Below are 27818 nucleotides of genomic sequence, written 5' to 3' on the forward strand. Positions count from 1 at the left end.
TCAAAGAATCAAGTGAATACAATCAGTATTTGTTCACCTGATTGTTGTTGCCGTCTTGATGTCCACAAATGGCATGTCATTAAATATTTTCTTACATTGTTTTGAGGTTTCCTTTACACAGAAATAAATGCAAGTTGCACAAACGATGTTAAATAGTAGACAGTGAGATGAATATTGTAGCATTAGAAGGAAATCAAACTGCAGCAGAGTGGAAATAGTGCTGATTGTGATTAAAATGGGCCAGAATGGAAATTGCCGATTTCTTACATCCCTGGGACTTACCATAATTCCTCTTGGCATATGACTTTTCCTGCTGTAGAGTTTTCATTCCTCACATGCGCATCAGGGTGACTGCAGATCCACTTTTTTGGTATGTTGCAACGGGAGGGAATGACAAACTCCTTGCTTAGATAGGCACAGTTTTTGCTTCCTTTCACCACCAACCTGCAACACAAGAAGAAAGGGCAAGCAAGGTTGGTTGCTCTGTCTTGTATGGGTGGGACAGTGTCATAAACTATGTAGCCAAGAATCAGATCCATTAGAAATGGGAGCTTAGTTCCCGATCCTTTCATAACTTTCCATATCAGAGACTTATGGTGTAATCCTCTAGCCATGTCTACTCAGAAGCAAGTCCCATTGTGCTCATCACAGCTAAAGAACCCTTGACTGGTGGCCATCCAACCTCTATTTAAAAACCTCCGATAAAGGAGAGTCCACAACATCCCAAGGGAGTCTGACTGTCAAACAGCTCTTACTGTCAGAAAGTTCTTCCTGAGATTTAGTCCGAATCTTCTTTCTTGTAACTTGAATCCATTGATTTAGGAAGAACTTCCTGACAGTAAGAGCTGTTTGACAGTGGAATTTGCTGCCAAGGAGTGTGGTGGAGTCTCCTTCTTTGGAGGTCTTTAAGCAGAGGCTTGACAACCATATGTCAGGAGTGCTCTGATGGTGTTTCCTGCTTGGCAGGGGGTTGGACTCGATGGCCCTTGTGGTCTATTCCAACTCTATGATTCTATGATTCTATGATTCTATGATTCTATGATTCTATGATTTGGGGCCTGTGTTGCATGGCTTGATTACATTGCATGACTGGCTTACAGGTCTGGGCGAAAGCGTTATTGGAGATTAGCCTAGCATTGTTAGATAGCAGATTAAGAAAGTTTAAGAGTACCTGGTTTATGTTTCTTGATCATGCTCATAAATCTGCCTCCCTAATCAAACCACCTGTAACATTATGGAGAGATCTGATCCACGGATAAACTTCACCCTGTGTGCTTTTGTACTTTGTTTGTATGACACATGATCTGTACTTGAAATTTTGTATTGTTTCCTTTCTCTTCACTGTTTACCCAGAAATCAATACAATACTTATGCTTTTACTAGAACCTTCCCCAATGATTGTTCCACAGCAACTTGTATTCAAGGCTACGCTGCCTGGAGATATTGAATTCCTGGAGGCAGCATATGCCTCATCATCAGGTCCCATCAACAGCCTTGTTCTCCATGGGACTGTCTAATTCCCTGCTAAAGCTGTCCATCTTGTGAGAGTCGATTCCATAGTTTGTAATGTGTGAAGAAACACATTAGTGCATTCTGAATCTCCTACCTTTCAGCTTAATTGATTGACCTTAAGTCTTATGAGAGTGGGAAGACAAGGACTTTCTCCACACCAGAGGAGCTCAAGAGCATTAGCTGGAGTTTGTCGGCAGTGTGGATGGTTTCTGTGTCAGAGGTGAGAAACCCCAACATATCAGGAAGGTTACTGAGAGGTTTATGCTTTGAGTGCAATTCTGATTCCTTGAAGTTCACATTCTCGACTGATTTTTGGTTACAGATTCAGGTTTGGGATCAACTCACTGTACCCAGCATGGTCACTCCTTAGTCCCAATTTGGAGAAGAACAAGGACTCACGTGTAATTGTAGTCTGACCCATCTGCCCATTTCCAGGTATCATCAAGGTCCTTCCGAAGGCCAATCCAATGGTCAGCTTCGCCCTTGAACCGGAACATGAACACCTTGGTTGAAAACACACAAACAGCTTAGAACAGTGCCTCCAAATGAGTCTTCCACCTCAAATAATGCCAATCGTGGGAGGAGAACAAGAACTTCCAACAGAGACCTGGGCAGTGAGACTGGAGAAAGAGAGGCTTAGATAGCAGAAGGAAGGAGTTCAAGAAGGATAGGAAAGTGGCTGAAGGAGGAGTATATAGCAGGGATGGGGAACTTGCTGGGGAATTGATCTACAATCCCTATTATCCTTGATCATAATGGCTGCAAGATGGATAATTTGTTTGCATCAAACTATGACAAAGCCAAGTTACATCATAGATTCTCTTTATATTTCCATAAGGATAGCTCATCCTTGGTGCTGTGCAGGAGATAATTCTCACAAACATTTATACATTTGTTGGTCTCACCTTTTCATGTTCACACTGGATCTCAGCCAGAGAAGAGCCCTGGGAACTGCAAAAGCTCTGGGCAGATGTCCAGTTTTTTTCTTCTTCTGAGAAAAAATAACACTTTCCTTCATAGACAATCCAGCCAGCTGGGCATGTTGCTCTCAAAAAAACATCAGGGCAAGTCTGGTTGGATTTCCCCCCTGCAAGAGAGAGAAAGTTCTGCTCTGAACTGGGATCTGCACATAACATTTCAACCTCTGGCTTGGAGGGAGGGCAAAGAAGGAACCAATAAGCAGCAATTGTGGCTCCTGGATTCAGATGCTTCCTGGAGAGAGGAAAGGGAAGTGGCAGTAGAGGAGTAACACAACTTGGGGGAGCTTTGTTGCTCAGTGGAAGAGAATCTGTTTTGCATGGGTTCAATCTCCAGCATCTTCAGGTAGAGCTGGGAAAGATCCCCTCCAAAGTCCCAGAGAGCCATTGGCAAGAGCATGGATAATATGGATTCAGCCAAAGGCAGCTGTTTTCCTAACTGCTGCTGCTAAGTGTGAACTGGCCATTAGAAGCCAAAGTGCTGATGGCAGACAGAGGTCATGACTGGGCCAGACCTGGAAGAAAGCACTAAGAAAACCGGCAGAAAACTCACCTCTCAGGACAGCAAGAACAGGGGTGATGATGATGAGGAGGAGAATGAGGATGATGGTGGTGGTAGTGGTAATAATGAATTCAATTGAGATTCTTTTATGGCGATTATTAGGGTGACCCCCTGAAAGGAAATTAACACACACAAATAATGGTCTTTATTTACCATTGCTAGGGAAAAAGTAAGAAGAACACAGATCTCACCTACAAGAGGTGTTTCACATATAGCCACATCAACAAATGCACACACACACACAAAACTAATACCAGAATTTTGTTGTTCTTATTTCAATATCTATTTTTTGGGGCATTCAGGAATTTGGAGTTGGCATATTTCAATTTTGCTTCTATCTCCTGCGTTGTTAGCATAGCTAATTGTCTCTCCAGCATCTTAATTTGCCAGGTAATATTTGTATTTGCCCCGCCTGGGTACTGGAGGAGCTAGCTATGCCCCTGCATGGGGCCTGGCAGCAGTGAATATGGACTTCCCTGTCATTGCCAATTGGTTTTCTGGTCGTCATGCTGCAGCAATTTATTTAAATCTTCATATCCTTTGTAACCAAAAGGCTTAGCTATATTAAAAACCACCTTCTGTTTAACCACTTTCCTGATTGCTATAGGGAAAGAGGAATTGTGTGCAGATAAATGGACTGTGAGCTGCTGGAATTGGGGCAGGTGGCTTCCTCTCTCCCTTAACCACATCTGCACTAGGCATGGGGGAGGAAGACGGGGGAGGAGGAGGTTGTCCAGCATAGAAACCACCATGACTGCCAGATGGGAGCCCCCCAATTTGCCCTTTGGGCAACTGCTGGGCAGTTTCTATGCTGGGCATGGAGGGAACAAAAGCAATAATGAATGACTGCAGCCAAGACAGCATGAATAATACAGTGCTGTGGAACTACGACTTGTGATATTCGGTGCAAAATCCAACTTTTTCAGAATCCCACATTTCATTCTTTTTTTCCTTTTTCTTTTTTTGAAAAACAAAGTTTCTAGTTCATATAATTCTATGCCACAATGCCTGCTCGGTCTTGGAAGCAAAAGAATGGCTAAAAAAGTTTTATTTAACAGCCAGGGTGGTTGTGGTGGTGAATCTTCATGTATCCGCAATCCTTTTAGGTTTTCATAGTTTGCCAAATCCTGCCCAGCCTAAGTAGCCATACGAGATGATGAGGATGGGCCTCAGTAGCTGAGGAGTAGCATATATATACAGCAGGTTAAAGTCCTTCTCTGTTTCCTGACCCTCTCTCTGTCACCCCAGATGCCCATTTTTATTTTTATTTTTGCAACTCCATTTCCAGGAGTTAATACAAGCACCTGTCCACTGATTTGCATCTTTGCATTCCATTAGCTTTTCTGAAGTGAAGAAACAACAACAACTCCCAGAATGACAGTATTCAGAGAGCCTTTTAAAAAGTTACTGGGAACCAGGCAGAGGGCCTTCTTGGTAGTGGCACCTGCCCTGTGGAATGCCTTCCCATCAGATGTCAAGGAAATATACAACTATCTGACTTTTAGAAGACATCTGAAGGCAGCCCTGTTTAGGGAAGATTTCAATGTTTGATGCTTTATTGTGTTTTTAATATTCTGTTGAGAGCCGCCCAGTGGCTGGGGAAACCCAATCAGATGGGCGGGGTATTTATGATCATCATCATCATCAAAGACAGCTTTGCCTAAGGAGGCAAACTTACCGGCAGCATCTCCAGTCTCTTCCTTTGGTTCACTGCAAAGACCTCCCTGCTGTCCCTCTCGCTTTTCAACAAGGCCAGGTGGTGCTGGAACTGGGCTTGCCAAAAGCAACGAGGAGATGGGTGTTCAAGGCTTAGGGAGTGGGCAGTTCTGTGTTTCTGCATCGTTCTCCTGCCGTAGGCTCCCTCCATAGGCATGAGCAATGCAAGCAGATCATAGGCAGTTCTAGGATGCCCAAATACTCCTGAGAGGTGTAGGACCTCAAGCGTCCTTACCAGGTGTGCAGTCTTTCCTGCGAGGTTCTAGTTCTAGGTTCCTGTTCCTGTAAGCACCTGGTATCATGTTTTTAATATTCTGTTGGGAGCTGCCCAGAGTGGTTGGGGAAACCCAGCCAGGTGGGTGGGGTAATTATTATTATTATTATTATTATTATTATTATTATTATTAAACATCACCATCAGCATCACAGCAGCTACAGGTGATTTTTCATTAATATCCACTTTTCATTGACCCACTTTGCTTCATTTGGTAACAAAGACTCCATGCACGTTACCGTATTTTTCGCACCATAGGACGCACTTTTTCCCCTCCAAAAATGAAGGGGAAATGTGTGTGCGTCCTATGGTGCGAATGCAGGCTTTCACTGAAGCCTGGAGAGTGAGAGGGGTTGGTGCGCACCGACCCCTCACGCTCTCCAGGCTTCGCACACCTCTCCGCAAGCAGCGGGAGCGCTCCCGCTGCTTGCGGAGACTTGCCTGCATGTTGAAGCCTGCGCGCGCTGAGATCAGCGCGCCCAGGCTTCGCGGACCTCTCCGCAAGCAGCGGGAGCGCTCCCGCTGCTTGCGGAGAGCTGCCAGCATGCTGAAGCCTGCGCGCGCTGAGATCAGCGCGCCCAGGCTTTGCGGACCTCTCCGCAAGCAGCGGGAGCGCTCCCGCTGCTTGCGGAGACCTGCCAGCATGCTGAAGCCTGCGCGCGCTGAGATCAGCGCGCCCAGGCTTCGCGGACCTCTCCGCAAGCAGCGGGAGCGCTCCCGCTGCTTGCGGAGACCTGCCAGCATGCCGAAGCCTGCGCGCGCTGAGATCAGTGCGCCCAGGTTTCGCGGACCTCTCCGCAAGCAGCGGGAGCGCTCCCGCTGCTTGCGGAGACTTGCCTGCATGTTGAAGCCTGCGCGCGCTGAGTTCAGCGCGCCCAGGCTTCGCGGACCTCTCCGCAAGCAGCAGGAGCGCTCCCACGGCTTGCAGAGAGCTGCCTGTTTGGAGGCTGGGGTCGGGGGAAGCTCGAGCTGCCCCAGCCCCGCGCCTGGGGGGGAAATAATTTTTTCCCCTTTATTTTCCCCCCCCAAAACTGGGTGCGCCCTATGGTCCGGTGCGCCCTATGGTGCGAAAAATACGGTATTTGTTTCATTTGAAATGGCCCACGTTCATTTTCAGCCACGCTATCATGAATATGGCCCATCGTCCGCTATGGCTACATAGGCTGGGCAGGATTTTGCAAACTACCAAAACCTGCTTACAAAATGGAATGACATGACTGCGCATTCTGCAAAAAGAGATTCTGAAGAGCTCGCTCTTTAACCCCCCCCCAACCAACTACAATCTGTCTCCAGTCTCCTTCTTGATACTTTTCATGCATCAGAATTAACTTGCTTACCAGATTCCTCTCTCATCTCCAAATGTGCAAAATTGTAACTAGCTCCGTTCTGTTGAGGTAAAAACACAACTTGCTCTGCTCTGTTTACAGGTTTCTCGTAGGTATTGGCATGTTCCACCATTTTTGGCTCCCCTTCCAGCAGATCTTTCATCCTTCAGAAAGATAATAGAAAACCTTATTTACAGGCAAAACAACCCTTGCTTGCAGAAGCACCAGACACCTTTATGAGAAACAAGAGGGAGGTATCAAAAATTTAGGTTTGTTTCCAGAAGAACAAATATTTAAGTGAAGAGGACAGCCCCCCCCCAAAAGATCTATTGAGGTCTGAGCATGCTCAGTAGCCATGGAAAATAAGAGAGGTGTGAAATCTTTCCCCCTCAAATTTCCTTCTGTGTCACATTCCACAGAGCTAGAAGCAAAGGGCAGCAGGGCAGCTAATGTAATTTTTACCTTTGTGCATAAGCTGTACATCTATAGAAGTTTATAAAATTATGCATGACACGAAGAAAGCGGAAAGAGAAAAGCTTTTCTCCCACTCTTGTTAGGACACTAGAATCAGTGGGTATCCAACGAAGCTGAATGTTGGGAGATTTAGGATTGTTGCAGGAATCCCCCCCCCCCCAGTTCCACAAGCACGACACGAATACACACACACACACACAACTCCCATTGGTAAACTTTTTTTTGTAAGGGCCTCCATAAATAAGGAAGCGCCTAAACATAGAAGTCTGCCCCCGTACGGAACCCGTTCCCTATTCTCAAACTGGGTAGACTGTTTCCCTATTCAAATAAATCGCTGCGCTCTAGCCAATGAATGTAACCGAACAGCGCCCCTTGTGGCAGCCAAGCAGGTACTGCAAGGCCGCTGTCTATCTTGCTCAATGACTTTGACAAGCTGTAATACAACATATCCGGAATTAATTAACCATGACTAATCTTTTCAGAATGTGTCAGAATGTTTCCGCTTTGATTGAAGGTATCTCAAAACCTATAGAGGTATCTCTACCTCTATAGTGTTTCTGTTATAAATTCATAGAAATTTAACCGTATGTCGGATCTGTGCCGTTCCACTTTTGTTTTGCACCTTGGAAGAAGGACTATCAAAGGGAGGCGGCTTGACCTAGGGCAGCCATAATCCCCCAGGCCTACCAACATGTCCGGAGTGAGCGGACATACTAACGTTGATGGTGCCAGACTATGGATCATTTCACTTACAAAGAACCAGCATTTGGAAATGGAATCGTACGGGCTAAAACAAAAGACAGTAGTCAACCCTCCCCTCTGGGGGCAGGAAACTGTGAACTTCTCTCTGTTCTATGGAATGTGCGCTTGAGAAGGGAGAGGGGAGGAACGAAACAGGTGCCAAGACACTCAGGCTACCGCCTCAACCCCTCCTTTTTTTGGGATGTATCAGTGATGTAGTTATGATGTAGCAATGATGTAGTTTTAGGGGTGTAGCATGGGGCTTAGGAACAGATAAAAGTTGGGGTCGCCTTTTGTTTGGGGCTTCCATCTTGCTTCATCTTGTAGTTAGTGGGAGTCCTGTCAAGACAGTTTACAATAAAGACCAAGCCTACTGGCTGCTGTTTTGCTCTGATATTCCTGGCTGGTGTCTTTGCCTTTGTCCAAGGGAGCCCTCAAATTTCTCTGTTAACAGTATAAAAGAAAGTGCTTTTCTCTACAGCACATTCTCTAAACTATGGCACTTGATCCCCCAGGAGACAGTGACTACCATCGTGAATGGCTTTGAAAGAGGACCGGATAAATTCATGCAGGAGAGGGCTATCAATGGCTACTGGCCACCTGCCCAGTAGGGGGCAGCAGTGTTTCCAAATACTAGCTGGCAGCTGAAGGCACGCTGAAGGTACCAGCACCACTAGGTAGGGCTGGAAGACCTGTGCCTGAAATCCTGGGGAGCCACTGCCAGTCAGTGCCTACAGTACTGAGCTAGATGGAGCAGTGGTCTGACCCAGCAGAAGGCAGCATCCTTTGCTCCTCTGCAACAAGAGGAAGGCTGGTTCAAAGCAATCTGCTCAGCCAGCACATGGCCAGACCACTTGCGGACCCTGAGAGCAGGTGGAGGGAGGGAGGAGGAGGAAGCAGGGGGCGAGATCTAGGATGCAGTCCAGCGTGGACCAGCCAGATGTGTGGGGTACAAATCATAAAATTATTATTGTGATTAAAGCTTTTTTTTTAAGAATAATATTTATTAGTAGTTTCAGAATTATAGAAAAACAACAACACTATAATACATAAAAAAAGAAAAAACGCAACAACCAATACAACAATACAGCAGAAAGATAAAAAGAAAAAAGACACAAATCCCAAATTGCATATCTATAACTTCCATTTGCTTGTTTCATTGACCTCCTCACACCTCCCTTTTTGTATTCTAGTTTAATTAATTATTTCAGCAAATTCTTTCCATCTTTCTCAATTTTTGTTAAAAAAATTATCTTAACAATTTAACCTAATAGTTAACTCAACAAATCCTTTCCATCTTTCCCCATATTCTGTTATTCAAATTACCTTAATTTATTTAACCTTATCTTACCCTAAAAGACATTAAAGCTTGAATCTTAGTTTTCAAATATACATAACTCCTGATTTCTGCTAGAGTCTATATAGTTTCATTCCAACATTTTCCCTACTATTCATTAATTTTAAGCTAATTCTAAATAGAAAGTTTCCTTTATAAATTTTCTTCCAATCTTCATCCAGCGTCTCTTCTTCCTGGTCTTGGATTGTGTCAGTCCTTACTGTCCATTCCATCTAGTCCATCAACCTGGAAGCCTTATGTCCGAGGCCCTTAAGTCTCTTCCATGTCCCTTCTGCAGTTCTTCTTCTTCTTGTTTATACTTGCCCTTTTCCTTGTCTTTTATTGGTCTGTTTCTTAATTTCTTTCCTTTCTCGTTGAGGAGTAGGTCTCGGGGGGATTCCAACCCAAAATTGTCTCCATCTCCCTTCATCCAACCTGCCCATTCCCCACAGTCCCACTCCCCACAGTCCTCGATATAATCCAAAAAGCATTTAAAAGCATATTTCAAGGTCTCTCCAAAGTTAGGAACCTCCTCAGCTCCAAACGCCCCCTGGCCCACTCCAACTTCAATCTTCAATAACAGCGGCTTATGCTCCTGTAGGGCCTCGGGTCTCTCCATTTGTATTATTTGAGGTGCAACCGCATCCTCCTCCATTGTCATCTGCACTTGCCCAGTCAGTACAGATTCATGAGTTGGTCCATGAATGATTTCTGTATCAATGTTCCCTGTTTGTCCTCAGTTATTAACCACAACAGTCAAATCCATTTTCTCATTCATCAAGTCCATCTTCTCGTGCATCTGTTCCAGCAAGGCATTTGTCTTATATAAAGCAAGCACCCAATCTTCCTCCCAGCTCATCTTTAGTCAAGGTCAGAAAAGACTGTTCCCACAAATTTAATCTCACAGCTGTTGGGTCCTCAAGTATACTGCAGCAACAATTTAACAAGCTGCCTCTAGAGGAGACAATTTCTATTTGTATGCATTTTTTTTTTTTAGGCAAGTCCAGCAAAGGAAAGTTACTTTCATTTTTCAGATATTTTGTTTCTTTAAAATGCAAAAAGCAACATTGGAATCAGCTTGTTCCTCTTCTTTAGCTATCTGTCAAAGTATTCCATTCATAGTCAATGAACCTCTCCAACAGTTTCTGTCTCTGACACCCTGTTCCCAGGTTAGAGACGGTGGAAACTTATCCTTCTTCACTCCCTCTCCTACTAGGGTTAAACAAAGCCCCCCCCCCTTTTCTCCTGCTTCCTAGGGGGTTTCAGTAATTCTGAATGAAGGAAATTTAGACTTTTTTGATAGCTTTCCAGGCTTTAGCTTACAAAGTTTTTGCTTTAGTCTATATACAAAAAGTGGAAGGCGTACTTCCTGTTTTGAACCTTCCCGCTTCGATACCAAATTAAGAAATTTCTTGATCCAATTTTCCGTTTCTACTCACGGGTACTTGTTTTAAATCCAATTGTCCACAGGAAAAAGTCAGCGCTCTCCAGCAATGTCTGTGCGGCTTCACTCCGTGAAAGTAGCAGTCAGTTCGCAGCACCGTGCTTCTCACCCCACTTCGCTCCGGAGCCCCTAAATGGGATTCCCCGCGAGTAGGGGGCGCTCCTGGTGCCCTGCCGAGCCCCACGTTCCCGGGCTTCCTCCGCCTGGGATTTCTAGCAGGTCCCCACCTTCGCCGCGGCGGGAAGACCCAGTTTCCACGGAGCCCGTTCATCCGGTCGGAGGAACTCCGCCATTCACCGATGGCGCTGACCCGGAAGTCATGATTAAAGCTTGCTTTCTGAGGGTGGCTGCACTCAGGAAAGGAACAGAAAGGCCAGGGGAAGTGGGGCATACGATTCAGCTGCTGGCTGGGCAATGCAAAAGGATTGCCACGGAGAAGGGAGGCAGGGAGAAGCCAAAGGCAGAAGCAGCCCAGCCAGGCACCAGTGAGTGCGTGTTGGAGGTTTATTTTATTTTATTATCAGTTTTATATAGGAGCCTGGAAATCCAAATTCATGCTAAAAGAAAAATAAAATAAAAAATGAGATGCCCACAGCTAATAGACCAGCCTCATCAGGATGACGCCCTGATAATCTGTACTCAAATAGCCTCCAATTCACAGTAGAATCTGGTGTGCACAAACTTGTAGTTACAAAGTGCATGCTCCAATCAAAGTGCCTACTAGTGAAGCAGGTGCAATAAAATAAAGCTATCTGGCTATAACTTCTGTTATTCACAGAGTGTCCTCTGTCAGAGAAGGAGCAGCGCCTATTTATAGCTCTACTATTTAAGTTGATGGAGGAAAGGAAGAGTTTTAAACGTGTTGGACGAGAAACAAAGCATACGAATCTGGGATGTTATCTAGGCTGTGTCCTGACCGCTCGCCCTATCTTCCTCCATTGGCCTTTTCCGCTCTGAGCCTGCACGCACGCATTTCTGTACCCGTGTGCGCACACCTTTAATTAAAAACGAACAGAAAACGTGCCCAAGAACAATCACCACCAAACAGTGGTGCCAACTTGAATAAACTATTTTTGCATGGAAGGGGGCAGGTAATCAATCACATGATGTTGGGTGTAGTGAAGGGTTAACCTTCTGTGCCTCAAGCCTGAGAGGAGGTGCATACAAGGGAAGTACGCCAGGACATGACGAAAGCAGCTTGGAATGCTGTGAGCTGAGTGGAAAGCGAAAACAGTTGGTTCAGCTGAGAGAGAAGGACGCAGAGAACATGCAGCTTGAATCTGATGGCTATTATTGATTGTAAACACACTACTTTTGAGAAAATAAAGGATATTAGGACAGAAAAAACGTGTGGGACTTGTTTACTGCCCTTTCGACGCAGACGCTGTGTAATTCTGCTAATTGCTTTACGACCACTCGAAAGCCACACTACGTAAACAGAGGCTGCAGAGGCTCGCAGGGGAAGCGTGGCTGGGTGCCGAAAAATAAAGCAATAAATCTACCGAACACATGATGCGGCACACGCCCACTATTTGAATGGCAATGACTATTGATTTTGGGGCTCCCCGGCCCCCACTCAAATGGGGGGGGGCTCTGCCCCCCCCTATAATTTGGCTACTACAGTACACTATCAGAGGCAATGCGGGAGCTTCTGAACATGCATTGCTGGGAACAGGGCTGCTAAAAGGTGGCGGGGGGGGGTGAACCACAGTTTGCTATGTTGTTCTTTTTTTTTTAATTTATACCCTGCCCTTTCCGGTTCAAAAACCGGGCTTAGGGTGGCTAACAACAAATTTAAAACACTTTAAAACACTTAATTGTAAAAGCAGCATAAAATACAGTATAAAAACATGAATAACAATAAAATTCAAAAATCAATCAGATAATCCCTAAGGCTAGCTGGCTGAATTGGTCCTGCTTGGGCCAGCGAGGAGGCCGGGGAGAATTAGCTGTGGGGTCTCAGAGCAGGTGATCTTCATAAAAGGGGAAGGGGAGGGAAGAGAAGGGAAATAAAAGATCAGGCTGAATTCAAATTAAAGGCCAAAGTCTCATGGGACAGAGAATTCCACCAGGCAGGAGCCATCACTGTTTTATTAATGGGTTTTATTGATGGGAGGGGCCAGTGGAGGAGGAAGGGGGATGCAAATTTTTTGCCCTCCAACTTCACCTGATGTTGCACGTTTATAATGCATACAAATCTCTGTTTTTTGACTGATTGTAGCTGAGTCCAAAGAAGATGGTAACAATGTAATACTAAAGTAAAGTTACAAAACTCGGGAATAGATGAAGACTATGAGTTCAAGTTGGGAAAAGCTTCACGGATGAGGGGTGTTGGAGGTAGGGGGTGTTAATAGAAATGTTCTGGGAGGGAGTTCTGAGCATGAGGGGCAGATATTCCTGCTAAAGAAAGCCTTGGAAAACACAGTGACATCTACAGCCAAGTTTTCACACCCTCCGATACAGATCACTTCCCAAAAGCCCCTGCCCCCTTTTTTCTTCCAGTTTCAAGTCTTACTTGCTGCTTCTTTGCAGAACTGGAAAGAGGAAGCAAGAAAACCATCTGCTTACACTGAGTGACTAACAGGTGTCTGTTGCTGTAACCTTTGATCGGATTCATGAAGCCGTTACACCAAGTTACGCGCAAGTGCACAAGAGGGGAGAGGAAGACTGTAAGCAGCATAGCCAGCAAGAAATGAAACGCTGTGAAGTGCAAGCAGTGAGAATTACATTAACAGTGCCCATTCACACATGCAACATTATTGATAACACAACCATCCTTTTTCAGCGGAGGAGCGTAATTTAATTCAATGAACTTCTGCGAATTTGCTGAAAGACACCTAAATAGTTCCACAGAATTATTCACAGACTCTTCAGTCCCTAACACAAGTACAATCTGGCCCCTTAATAGAGTAAAAACAATTGTCTAGGTCTGTATGATAGTATCAGGCGGCAGAGGAACCAACCACCATGGCAGATTGCCAGGAACGGATATGATATGATAAGTCCTTACTATCAGCTTTTATTCAGTATTCACACAGATAGGCTTGGGAATATGACCTCTCTCCCATTTCCTCATTTGTCACCCCTATGGGTGCTGAGAAGTGCCCTCTGCCTTTGAGCTCTTTGCCCTCCTATTTCCAAGGCCTGCTATGTTTTGGAAGGGGGGGTCAGGAATGCTTTCTGAAGACAGTGTGTCCATCAGCTGTGGCCCCCCTGGTTCTCCCTCCTCCTCCTCCTCTCCCATTATTTCCCAGCTTTCCCCCTCATCTTCCTCTGAGCTGTGACCTCCCTCAAACCCCTGTTGTAAATCTAAGCTGTCTTCTTCTTCTCTGGAAGGGTCAGGCTGGGGAGACGGTCTCCCCCATTCCTCCTCTGCCCAGTCCCTGACAGACAGAGGCTACACAAAAGCCTCCTCCCCAAGGGAGGGGAGCCCCCCTGCCTGAATTCAGCACAGCATTTTCCTGCCTCTCCAGAACTCCTTTATTCCACACCCCACACAGACAACCAAGATCCACACTCCAGAAGCAAGCACTTGATATTCATCAGATATCTTCTTCATTGAAGCAGAGGTTGGATGGCCATCTGTCCTGGATGCTTTAAATGAGATTCCTGCACTGCAGGGGGCTGGACTAGATGACCCTCTGACCCCGTCCAACCCCACGATTCTACAATTACAACGTCTCCCACCCACCCGATGTGCTTCCAGTATGGAATCTGTTCCTAGAGAGTTTTCCCTCCAGGACAAGGCAGAAATCCTTACCTCTCCATGAAGAGTATGCGGCTCCTTCTCCTCCCCCTGTGCACTGCAAGTTTTGCAGGTTGGGCCCCTTTCCTCTTTCCTCTTCTTTCCTGCCACAACGAAAACCCCTTGGCTGCACAGCGGAGGCCCTTCGACAGTAGATCATGCTAGTAGCCACTGCTTAAAGTGATCGGTGCCACCTGTTGAAGAAGCAGCTCCCCACAGCCGCTCTTGCATGATTATAAATAAGTCCTTATCAGTACTCAACTCAACCTTTAACCTGCAGTCATGAATACATTTACACATAATAAAGTGTGGCTCAAGGTCAGCAACCTCTATGTATTCTTTCCACCTCTTCTTCCCAGTGTCGTAGCGTGGGGGGTGCCAGGGGTGCCAGCCGCACCGGGCGCAACTTCTGGGGGGGCGCGCTCGCTGCCTCCGGAGTCGCCGAAGAGCCTCGGGTGCAGGCTGTAGCAGAGCCCAATGTCTCATGGAACCGACGAGCTGGCAGTGGCTCTCAGCGCTTGCCGCGGTCCCCGCGCGTCAGGGCCACGGAGGGCGCGCCAGGCAGCCCCTCCTCACCGACGGGCAGCGTTCGCCTGCGGGGCTCGGCCAGCGCGCTGGGCTGGCCGCGTGGAGTCGTCGAGGAGCCGCCGCCGCCTGCCATGCCGCCCTGGCTGCTTCAACCGCGTCCGACAGCCGGCTCGAGGCTCCTTCCGGCCGGGTCTCCCGACGGGGCGCTGCGGGCGGAGGCTCCGGCACCAAGCGCCACGCCGCCCAGGCTCGGGTCGCTGTCTGGATGCGCGCAGCCCGCCAAACGCGCCATCGGCGGCGCTCTAGTGCCTGCGCGCCAAGACCGCCCACCCGCCCCGACGGCCCCCCCCACCCGCGCCGGAGGCCGGCCGACGCACTGGCCCCAGAGCCGCCCCCTCCCCGCGCCAGAAAGAAGCCGCGTCGGGACTAGCCGGGCCGGGGAGGGAGACCGAGAAGGCTGTGCCGCGACGCCCAAAGACGCGCGTCTTGGCGTATTAATGACCATGGTTAGGTGTTAGGGGGCGCAAATTACTTGCCTTGCCCCGGGTTAGGGGGCGCAAATTACTTGCCTTGCCCCGGGTGCTGATAACCCACGCTACGCCGCTGCTTCTTGCCACCTCTTCTGCTTCTGTTAGGTCCTTACCACTTTTGTCCTTTATTATGGTAATCTTCCTTTCATATCTCCAATTTTCTTGAACAGATCTCTGGTTCTTCCCATTCTGTTGTTTTCCTCTATTTGTTTGCATTGCTCGTTTAAGAAGGCCTTCTTGTCTCTCCTTGCTATTCTTTGGAAATCTGCATTCAATTTCCTGTATCTTTCACTATCTCCCTCGCATTTTGCTTGCCTTCTCTCCCCCGCTATTTGTAAGGCCTCATTGGACAGCCATTTTGCTTTCTTGCATTTCCTTTTCATTGGGATGATTTTCGTTGCTGCCTCCTGTACAATGTTACGAGCCTCCATCCATAGTTCTTCAGGCACTCTGTCCACCAAATCTAAATCCTTAAACTTGTTCCTCACTTCCACTGTGTATTCATAAGGGATTTGACTTAGATTGTATCTTACCGGCCCAGTGGTTTTTCCTACTTTCTTCAGTTTAAGCTTGAATTTTGCTATAAGAAGCTGATGATCTGAGCTACAGTCAGCTCCAGGTCTTGTTTTTGCTGACTGTATAGAGCTTCTCCATCTTTGGCTGGAGAGAATATAATCAATCTGATTTCGATGCTGCCCATCTGGTGATGTCCATGTGTAGAGTCGTCTCTTGTGTTGTTGGAAAAGCGTGTTTGTGATGACCAGCTTGTTCTCTTGACAGAACTCTATTAGCCTTTGCCCTGCTTCATTTTGATCTCCAAGGCCAAACTTGCCAGTTGTTCCTTTTATCTCTTGCCTCCCTACTTTAGCATTCCAATCCCCTATAATGAGAAGAACATCCTTCTTTGGTGTCACTTCTATAAGGTGTTGTAAGTCTTCATAGAATTGGTCAATTTCAGTTTCTTCAGCACCAGTAGTTGGTGCATAAACTTGGATTACTGTGATGTTAAAAGGTCTGCCTTGGATTCGTATCGAGATCATTCTATCATTTTTGAGATTGCATCCCAGTACAGCTTTCGCCACTCTTTTGTTGACTATGAGGGCCACTCCATTTCTTTTACGGGTTTCTTGCCCACAGTAGTAGATGTGATGGTCATCCGAACTGAATTCACCCATTCCCGTCCATTTTAGTTCACTGATGCCCAGGATGTCAATATTTATTCTTGCCATCTCATTTTTGACCACCTCCTGAGCCAGACATCCTGGAAAGTGAAGTCAAATGGGCCTTAGAAAGCACTGCAAATAACAAGGCCAGTGGAAGTGATGGTATCCCAGCTGAACTATTTAAAATTTTAAAAGATGACGCTGATAAGGTGCTACACTCAATATGCCCTCAAATTTGGAAAACTCAGCAGTGGCCAGAAGATTGGAGAAGATCAGTCTACATCCCAATCCCAAAGAAGGGCAGTGCCAAAGAATGCTCCAACTACCGCACAATTTCACTCATTTCACACGCTAGCAAGGTTATGTTTAAAATTCTACAAGGAAGGCTCAAGCAGTATGTGGATCGAGAACTCCCAGAAGTGCAAGCTGGATTTAGAAGAGGCAGAGGAACCAGAGACCAAATTGCAAACATGCGCTGGATTATGGAGAAAGCTAGAGAGTTCCAGAAAGACATCTACTTCTGCTTCATTGACTATGCAAAAGCCTTTGACTGGGTCGACCACAGCAAACTATGGCAAGTTCTTAAAGAAATGGGAGTGCCTGATCACCTCATCTGTCTCCTGAGAAATCTCCATGTGGGACAAGAAGCTACAGTTAGAACTGGATATGGAACAACTGATTGGTTCAAAATTGGGAAAGGAGTACGACAAGGCTCTATTTTGTCTCCCTGCTTATTTAATTTATATGCAGAATACATCATGCGAAAGGCTGGGCTGGATGAATCCCAAGCTGGAATTAAGATTGCCGGAAGAAATATCAACAACCTCAGATATGCAGATGACACAACCTTGATGGCAGAAAGTGAGGAGGAATTAAAGAACCTTTTAATGAGGGTGAAAGAGGAGAGCGCAAAATATGGTCTGAAGCTCAACATCAAAAAAACGAAGATCATGGCCACTGGTCCCATCACCTCCTGGCAATTAGAAGGGGAAGAAATAGAGGCAGTGAGAGATTTTACTTTCTTGGGCTCCATGATCACTGCAGATGGTGACAGCAGCCACGAAATTAAAAGACGCCTGCTTCTTGGGAGAAGGGCAATGACAGGCCTAGACAGCATCTTGAGAAGTAGAGACGTCACCTTGCCAACAAAGGTCCGTATAGTTAAAGCCATGGTTTTCCCAGTAGTGATGTATGGAAGTGAGAGCTGGACCATAAAGAAGGCTGATCGCCGAAGAATTGATGCTTTTGAATTATGGTGCTGGAGGAGACTCTTGAGAGTCCCATGGACTGCAAGAAGATCAAACCTCTCCATTCTGAAGGAAATCAGCCTTGAGTGCTCACTGGAAGGACAGATCGTGAAGCTGAGGCTCCAATACTTTGGCCACCTCATGAGAAGAGAAGACTCCCTGGAGAAGACACTGATGCTGGGAAAGATGGAGGGCACAAGGAGAAGGGGGCGACAGAGGACGAGATGGTTGGATAGTGTTTTCGAGGTTACCAGCATGAGTTTGACCAAACTGCAGGAGGTAGTGGAGGACAGAGGTGCCTGGCGTGCTCTGGTCCATGGGGTCATGAAGAGTCGGACACGACTAAACGACTGAACAACAACAACAAAAGTGTGGCTAGGAACACTGCTCATCCCTTGCATGAGTGCCTGAGGGCCCTACTCCTGCCACTCACCACCTGGCCCAGGGCGGGGCCTGACAGGTATCACAAGGACGGTTGCTGTTACTGCTGCTCCTGTCCAGGGGGGACTCGGAGGGGCGCAGAGTTCTTTTAAAAATGTTTTTAAATTTTCTTTTTCCCTTTTGATTTTTTTGTATGTGGGGGTGGGTGGGGGTGGGATGTATATTTGGTTGGGCTTGGGAATTTGATTTTGATGTATTTGTGATTTTTACAGTTTTTTGTTTGTATTGTTTATTTTTTTTAAAGGTTTTATTTTGTTCTTAAGGGGAGGGGTCAGGGTTGCTGGGGAGTGGGTCCCAGCCAACAAAATGGCTGGGGCATGTTCCACAGAGGGGGATACGCTGGGACAACTGATCTCAGTGATCACGGGTAGGAGGAGGAGCTACACTAAGACCAGACCATGTCATTACAGAGGGGGCAGGTTTAGTTGTTGTCTGAGGACTATCCCTGCCTCCGGGTCTGGTCCTGACTGGATGGATACTAGAATCAGCAAGGGATACCCACATGACCTGAAGGTGCTGCTGTGCAATGCCAGGTCAATGATTCATAAGACCACTGCCATCCATGACTTGATCATGGATGGAGGACTTGACCTGGCATGTGTAACAGAGACTTGGTTGGATGAAGCAGATGGGCCTGTTCTTGCCGCTGCTTGTCCACCAGGTTTCTCTTATGCACAGCAACCCAGGCCTTGTGGGCGGGGAGGGGGGGTTGCAGTGATTTTTTGGAAGTCATTAGTTTGCACCAGGTGTCCTATTGGGAAGATCCAGTTCTCTGAGTGCATGTTCTAGAAGTTGGGCAATAGGGGCAGTACAGGATTCCTTTTGGTGTACCGACCTCCCCGCTGCACCAAGGATTCCCTGTCCGAGCTGCTTCAGGTCGTGGCGGATGTTCTCCTGGAGACACCTAGTTTGGTTATCCTAGGGGATTTTACCATCCATGCCGACACGACCTTACAAGGGGCCACTCGGGACTTCGTGGAAAACATGGCCTCCATGGGCTGTCCCTGAATAAGTCTGGCCCAACCAATAGCCGCGGACATGCCTTGGACCTGGTGTCCACCTCTATGGATGTTGGTGTTCTGACACTAAGTAAAAGTGAAATGAAAGAAGTGCCATGGTCAGTTCACTTCCTGGTGCAACTGGACTTCTCCGCGACCCTTCCCCTCTGCAGGGAGGTGGCACCGATTCGGATGGTCCGCCCCCACCACTTAATGGATCCAAATGGTTTCCAGAGAGTGGTAGGGGATGCTTTATCCCATGTTGATGGCCTTTCAGCTGATTCCCTGGTGGCACGCTGGAATGTGGAGTTAACCAGGGCTATTGACTGTTTGGCTCCGAAGCGCCCTCTCCGATTGCATGGAGCCTGGACAGCCCCGTGATTTTCCATGGATCTGAGGGCAATGAAACAATCGTTGAGACGGCTAGAGCGCTGGTGGCGGATAACTCATTCTGAAGCTGACCGGACACAGGTTAGAGCTCAATGTCGAGCCTACCAAGTGGCGGTGGCGATGGCAAAGAAGACTTTCTTCACTGCCTCTATTGTGTGGGATGTGAAACACAAGAGCAGTCAAGTACAACGTTCCTAGAGTGAACATGTTTACACATGGGGAGGGATGTTTGTCCAGCCAGCAGGTAAACTTCCTGTTTCCTTCTGGGCTGGGACAGACTTCCTCTGCATGTGTCTAGAGGTGGGTGTGGCCTCACCTGTGCAGGTAATGACAAAAGCACAGGGCAGGGCAGCCATCTCTCTCTCTTTCACCACATGCATCTATGACACAACATCTACTAAGTCAAAGATGCCCTCTTGGCTTCCAGCCGAGAGAGGACAAAGGGACTGTCTTCTTATAAGATAGATTCCAAGTGTATGTTACTTCATTAAGCTAAGTCTGCCTTCTGGGATCTGATTGTGAACAGAATGTGAGTAAACTCTTTTTATACTTTTGTAAAAGACTGTGTTGTCTCTTATAATTTATGAGGGAATAAGGGGGAAATACCAGAACAGTTATTGTAGAGGCTTTAGCGAGCCTGAGCAAACGCATCCGTTGCAAAGTTTAAAATAAGGGGAATGTTACTCTGCTGAAATTGTGGAAGTTGTTAACACAAGTTGGATAAGGAAATAATCAGACAATATATCCTCTCCTGCATCCCTGAACATTCCCACATATTGCATCTGCAGAAAACAGCAGCAGGAGACTTTTTCAGGTGGTTCGCAATTTAGCGGAACCACCTGCTTACATCGGGGCCCAGTACGGGCCACACGATCTCCTGCAATGATTTTGCAAAGTTTTTTGCAGATAAAGCTGCTCAGATTCGGGAAGAGGTAGACTCCACCGTGGGAGCAGGGCCGGGGCGGGAGAGTGCTAGAGTCCTGTCTAGTCAAATTGCGTGGGATCAATTCCAGTCTGTTACTCTGAGGATGTGGACAGGCTGCTTGGACGAGTGAAAGTAGATCTAGATCAAGAGAAGTAATAGTGCCACTGTATTCTGCTTTGGTAAGACCTCACCTGGAGTACTGTGTCCAGTTCTGGGCACCACAGTTCAAGAAGGACACTGACAAACTGGAACATGTCCAGAGGAGGGCAACCAAAATGGTCAAAGGCCTGGAAACGATGCCTTATGAGGAACGGCTAAGGGAGCTGGGCATGTTTAGCCTGGAGAAGAGGAGGTTGAGGGGTGATATGATAGCCATGTTCAAATATATAAAAGGATGTCACATAGAGGAGGGAGAAAGGTTGTTTTCTGCTGCTCCAGAGAAGCGGACACGGAGCAATGGATCCAAACTCTTGTAGTTTGGAGATTCCACCTAAACATTAGGAAGAACTTCCTGACAGTAAGAGCTGTTTGACAGTGGAATTTGCTGCCAAGGAGTGTGGTGGAGTCTCCTTCTTTGGAGGTCTTTAAGCAGAGGCTTGACAACCATATGTCAGGAGTGCTCTGATGGTGTTTCCTGCTTGGCAGGGGGTTGGACTCGATGGCCCTTGTGGTCTCTTCCAACTCTATGATTCTATGATTCTATGAAACCAACCACCTGTCTCCTTCCCCATCCTGGCTTTTAAAAGCTAGCCGGGAAGGGCTGGGCGATCGGCTTCGTGGGGTGGTGAATGCTTCCCTCCGTGAGAGAGCCTTCCCGGACCCGCTGAAAGAGGCACTTATTAAACCGCTTCTTAAAAAACCATCTTTAGATGCGGCCACGATGGCCAACTATCGCCCAGTCTCAAATCTTCCATTCTTGGGCAAGGTGACACTTTTCCATATCCCCCCCAGACTTCCCCTCCTATTCCCATTTTGTTTTATTTCCATATTACTCACTCTGCCTTTTGTTTCCCAAAATTTCCCAAATACATATAATCTTACTTTTTGTTATATACAATTGTGTTTGTTTATTCAAACTCTGCCAGTGAGTCCAATTTTTATGTTGCTTCTTCATACCTCTATATGTTGTAAATGGTTCCCATTCTCTTTTTAAAGTCTTTGTTATCTTTTTCATGTAATTTATCTGTTAATTTTGCCAGTTCTGCATATTCCATAAGTTTCCCTTGCCATTGTTCTTTCGTTGGTATATTCTTTTCTTTCTTTCTTTAACAAAATAATAAAATTCACATTTTGCTGGAGTGTAATAAAACCTCTTGTGTTTTCCACACAAACACACACACAATTAGCATATAAAAACATCCCAAATTAGCATATAAAAACATTGGCACAGCTCTTTTACGGATCCTTTCTGGGCCTGCCTCCCTCCTCCTTCATTCCCCTTGAAAGAGTGCAATCCAAACTCCTCAGAGCCCTTCTACAAGTTCCTAGATGTGTTTCAAATGCATAGGTCAGACTAGAAACAGGCATGATGAAAGTCGAAGCTCATATTGTCTAGTGGCTAACTCTGAAACTGCTCCCCCAAGGAATAGCCCCAGTGATTCTGAGCAACCAGTTTCACTCTGGTTGGCAGACAGCAGTCTTAAACACTCTTCAGAAACTGGGCCTTGCTCCCCAAACCCTCATAACTATGGGCCTGGGCCAAGCTAGTTCCATGGTTAGGCAAAGAATTATGGACACAGAGAGACAACAGGACTGTACAAGGGTCGCCGATGATAAAATCACAGAAAACTGGAGATACGTTTGCTCCCGCAGCATATCTATGTTTCCTCACATCCAGAAAGGGCTTTTACTCTTGCTAGAAGCTCGGCCTTGCCCTCACTGGTTCTGGAAGACTGCTATAGAAGGGTCCTGTATGCACAGAGACTTTGCACCTGCCCATTAGGGGAAATAGGAAGCGTCGAACATATATTTTTTAGATGTCATTTTTATGCTGAGATTCGTAGAGACACCACTGATCCTTTGCTGAAGAGGCTCGCCGATCTTTCAGACAAGTCTAAACTTAATTCTCTCCTCTCATTTGGAGGGCTGTCCTGCCACTTCCACCCTTTTTGAAAACAAGGTTCCATAAAGCAGGTTTCTTGCTTTGAAATTTTATTTTATTATTTTTAGAGAAAGTGGTAGTAGCACATACGGTAACTGCCTCAGTGATGGTTGGACCTACTCTTTGTCTCGTCTGCTCAATCTGCTGCAGCCTGTCTTCGCATGCACAGGAAGTCCCCAACTCACCAGGGGTTTGAGACCTGTCAGCTCCCCTCACCTGGTTTAGCCAACTATTCAACGGTGTCTCCGAAAAAATTTACATATCACTTGGGAAGACAGGCGAACTAATATCAGTGTACTGGAAGAAGCAAAGGTCACCAGTGTCAAAGCAATGATTCTTCAACATCAGCTTGGTTGGACTGGTCATGTTGTGCAGATGCTGATTATTGTCTTCCAAAGCAACTACTCTATTCCGAACTTAAAAATGGAAAGTGTAATGCTGGTGGCCAACAAAAGAGGTGTAAAGACTGTCTCAAGGCAAATCTTTAAAAATGTAGTATAAACACTGACAACTGGGAAACACTGGCCTGCGAGCGCTCCAGTTGGAGAACAGCCTTTGCCAAAGGTGTCATGGGCTTTGAAGACACTCGAACTCAGGACACAAGGGAGAAACGTGCTAAGAGGAAGGCACGCTCGGCAAATCCACACCGTGATCAACTCCTGCCCGGGAACCAATGCCCCCACTGTAGAAGGGCGTGTGGGTCCAGAACTGGCCTCCACAGTCACTTACAGACTTATTGTTAAAACCGTGTTTATGGAAAACAAAAGCCATTCCCAGGTGTGTCTACTGTCGCATGCTGGCAGGTTCTAGGAGCCACAGGTGAGAGCTGAGTGCAGGGTGGGGACCAAAGGTGGACAAACTACTCCAGAAGCGGCACACTGTGTTCCCTACCATAGGCCCCCCCTTCCCCAATGGATACAGTTAATCACTAAAAACCATACATTTATTACATTGACACACAGGAGCCTCTTCAGTAGGGCTGGTGAGTGTGGGCCTCACCCCCTAGGCCAGGTGGAAAGGGCCTTGCGGGGAGAGGCCTTCACGCCTCACAGCCGGGCGATGTTCCTGCGGCGTAGTGTTCATGTGCTCTGCATGTTTATATCCACAACCCCCCCCCATTTTGCTGCCTTGTTGGATCTATTTGCACCACTATAGCAATTATAGATAAGTCCGGCAAGCTGTTTCTCAGAATTAAAGTGTTTTCCTCCATGTTTGCAGGGTAAAAACAAATGCAGTTTTTATAATGTGTGTGTAGGTCAGTTGCAGTTTTTCCTATGTACTGGATGTGAGCCTGGTGGCATTCCCTTTCTGGCTATGCACAGTGGGGCTTAAGGGGGACCCTAGCAAGAACCAAGATCCCCCTATCTCTGTGGAGAAGCCTTCTTAGGTACACAGCCTGTTCCCTGCATCTCCCCTGGGAAACTCTTCCATCTCTCTGAGGCTTCTTACACCCTTTCTTTCTCTTCCACCCTTCATTTTGCCTGAGTTACAGCAGCTGGACTCCTCCCCTACCATCAGGCATGTGACTGAGACTTCCCCATCCTTCTTTTCCCATAGGTTGTGCCGGATTAACACCTTTAGAGGCCCTAAGCACTTTAAAAATTGGGGTGTCCCCATATATATCCAACTCAAAATATAATCACAAGTAAACCGTAAGATTATTTTTTATTTTTCAAAATGAAACAAAGCTTACAGCAAGATGGAAAACCATGATGATTTTTGTATACTTCCACTTTATTTATATTTGATCTTTTTTCTCCTCCTTTTTTTCTAATTGCAGTGTCTTTGATCAGATCCCCCAAACTAATCTTATGTAACACATCTGCATCTGGCAATGGAAAATTTCTGTTGTGCTCCCCCCTTCCCTCCATGCCCCAAGTACATGCTTCGTTTGCTTGAGGTTAAACATCATCATCATTTTATTTGTATGCGGCCTTTTCACATTTAAAACAATGCTCAAGGCGGCTTACAGCATGAGAACATCTACCGTAGAATCCGGCATATTAGGCGACTGGGCGTATAAGACGGCCCCCAACTTTTGCTGCCAGGGGCAAAGCGCGCACCCCTCCACTGCCTCTGCTGTCGCAGCAGCAGCAGCAGCCCGAGGCGAGGTGTTTGGGGGGCAGAACTCCCTCCCTCCCAGCTCCCTCCCTCCCTCCATGAAAAGGCCACGAGCGGCTGCCTTGGCCTCCGCCACCCTCACTTGTGGGGAAGCCATGCACTACCTTGCTGCGGCAGCAACAGGCGGGTGGCCAGACAAGCGCCATGCTTGGAAGGACTTTCCGTGGTGAGGAGAGAGCGGCAGCCAACGGTACAGAAGAGGAGGGGCTGCGTCCCCTTCTGTGGGGAGGGAGGAGGAGCGACGGCAGAAGGGGCGCCTCTGCTCACCGGCTCCCTCTCCTCCTTCCCAGCAGGTGGCTCCGTGTATACCCGGAGTACAAGATGACCCCGACTTTTGGGGTAATTTTCCAGGGATAAAAAGTCGTCTTGTACGCCGGAACATATGGTGCATAATTACCACCATGACAAAAGTCATAAACAATAAATAAAACATACAAAAATGTACACAATCAAATGGAAAAGCATTTCCACCTAAATCAGAAAATCTAAAACTAAGAATACAGCATTAATATCAATCACAATTTAAGATGACATAGATAAAAAATAAAATTTTAAACAAAAACAAAAATGGAGCCATCTCTCCCCAGCAGCACTCCTTTATGAAGCCTGTCAGGCCCCAAGCCAGGTGGAGAGAAGCACGTCAGTCCCTGCAGGTTAATCCAGCCCTGGGTTGGGCCTTCACGAAACGTCCACATGTGGCCTCTTCAGGACCCATTGCCTGGCTGGTGTGGACTGGGGCCTACTGGCAAGGGACTAAGGAGCCCTGAGAGCCCATCACAGAAGCCGGCAGCCATGGATGAGCCATGCATTCCATATTAAGGACACAATTTCTGGCGGAATACAGATGCCAGCAACGTGATGGCACTAGTGGACACTTCCTCTGACTATGAGGAGCCACTGGACAATGCCAGGTGAAATGAAAGGAATTGGATAATGTTTTGCCTAGGATCCCCAACTGTGCCACACAATAATGTATGCCAGAAACATGAGAGCTGCCAGTCTGCAGCCCAATGCCCCCAATAAAACTCACAAGCAGGGTATAGTGGAGATAAGCATCCACTCTGAGGGTCCTCAGAAAACCAAGTTGTACATCTGCCTCTGAATGGGGTGGTCCAGTCCCTGGCTGCCCTGGTTACTAGCTGTTGATATGCCTGTGCTCTTTGAACTAAGGATAGTCCGCTTTGAAAGCCACTTAGGCTTGTGGCCACTGTAACATCCTATAGCAATGAACACATGGCAACTTTTTGCCACCAGAGCAGAGCTGCACGTTCTTCTTGCATTCAGCCTGCACCAAGTGAACTTTTCTGTAGGTGGTTATCTCCGCAACTCTAATACAGTAACAATCTGAAATAGAATACGCAATTGATGGATTTCTGCCAGAATGGCATAAATCCATGAATCATCAACTTGTGCCCTTTCAACTTACCATATTTTTCGCCCTATAGGGTGCACCGGCCCATAGGGCGCACTTATTTTTTTGGGGGGGGGAGAAAGAATTTTTTTTTATCCCCCCCCTGAGCCCCAAAGAGCAAAGAAGCCATGACAGTGAGTGGGATGGATCCCGCTAGCTGTCCTGGCTTCGTTTTTAGCCTTGGGTCTGGGGGTCTGGGAGCGAAGGCGAGGTTGCGCAACCTCGCCATCGCTCTCGGAGCTTGTGGGGCTGGGGGCAGGAGAAGCTCGGGCTTCCCCTGACTCGAGCCCCCAGAACGGTCTCTGGGAGCGATGGCAAGGTTGTGCAACCTCGCCATTGCTCCCGGAGCTTGCAGAGAACAGGCTGCTATCCGCAAGCCTTGGGAGCCCGGCAGAAACTCCCGCTGGGCTCCCAAGGCTTGCGGATAGCCTGACCAAAGTCACTATTTATGATTTTCCATTCTCTTCTTGGTGACAGATTTCAATATTCATTATAAGGGAAGACAAGTTGATGTTGTGCAAAGATCAGGCTGCAAGTATGCAGGCTGCCATTCCATCTAGAAATAGTATCCAGGTCATACGATGGAAAGGCTTACCTAAGGATGTCAGAGAATTGCGACAAAAACAGAAAAGCAAGCAGAAATTGTGGCAGCTCTGTGGTCAGAGAATCAAGTGAATACAATCAGTATTTGTTCACCTGATTGTTGTTGCCGTCCTGATGTATACAAAGCATATGTCATTAAATACTTTCTTACATCGTTTTGATGTTTCCTTTACATATAAATGAATGCAAGTTGCACAAGCGATGTTAAATAGTAGACAGTGAGATGAATATTGTAGCATTAGAAGGAAATCAAACTGCAGCGGAATGGAAATAGTGCTGATTGTGATTAAAATGGGCCAGAATGGAAATTGCTGATTTCTTACATCCCTGGGGTTGACCATAATTTCTCTTGTCATCTGATTTTTCCTGCTGTAGAGTTTTTATTCCTCATATACACATCAGGGTGACTGCAGATCCACTTTATCGGTATGTGGCAACGGGAGGCAATGGCAAACTCCTTGCTTAGATAGGCACAGTTTTCACTTCCTTTCACCACCAACCTGCAACACAAGGAGGAAAGGTGAGATGGGCAAGCCAGGTTGGTTGCTCTGTTTTGCATGGGTGGGACAGTGTCATGAACTATGTAGCCAAGAATCAGATCCATTAGAAATGGGAACTTAGTTCCAGATCATCAGTATTTCGTAACTCTGTAGCTCTGAGACTTATGGTACAATCCTGTACACATGTCTACTCAGAAGAAAACCCCATTGTGTTCATCACAGCTAAAGAACCCTTTGCAGGTGGCCATCCAACCTCTATTTAAAAATCTCCAATAAAGGAGAGACCACCACCTCCCAAGGGAGCCTGTTTCACTGTCGGACAGCTCTTACTGCCAGAAAGTTCTTCCTGAGTTTTGGTCGGAATCTCCTTTCTGGAATCCATTGATTTGGGGCCTGTGTTACATGACTGGCTTGCCAGTCTGGGAGACAGCGCTACTGGAGATTGGCACAGCATATCAGGATTGTTAGATAGCAGATTAAGAAAGTGTGAGAGTACATGGCTTATGTTTCTTGATTATACTCATAAATCTGCCTCCCTAAAGAAACCACCTTTAACATTATGGAGTGATCTGATCCATGGATAAGCTTCACCCTGTGTGGTTTTGTATTTTGGTTGTATGACAGATGACCTGTACTTGATATTTTGTATTGTTTCCTTTCTCTTCACTGTTTACTGAAAAAGCAATAAAATACTTAGCATATTTTTCGCTCTATAAGACGCACTCTTCCCCTCATAAAAAGTAAGGGGAAATGT

The 27818-nt window shown here is 46.7% G+C and overlaps 1 protein-coding gene across 1 annotated transcript in view; it reads right to left on the bottom strand.

The window, feature by feature from the left end:
- LOC308470025 (C-type lectin domain family 2 member E-like) overlaps positions 1-27818 on the bottom strand; it is a 41317-nt gene that overhangs the window by 1362 nt on the left and 12137 nt on the right. The window contains exon 7 of the mRNA XM_080993239.1: positions 268-444. Within this exon, the coding sequence (XP_080849365.1) occupies positions 279-444 (166 nt within the window). The 3' untranslated portion in view covers positions 268-278. The remainder of the gene's footprint in view (positions 1-267; positions 445-27818) is intronic.

The sequence above is a fragment of the Podarcis pityusensis genome (assembly GCF_964106645.2).
Source record: "Podarcis pityusensis genome assembly, chromosome: 2".
NCBI lineage: Eukaryota > Metazoa > Chordata > Lepidosauria > Squamata > Lacertidae > Podarcis > Podarcis pityusensis.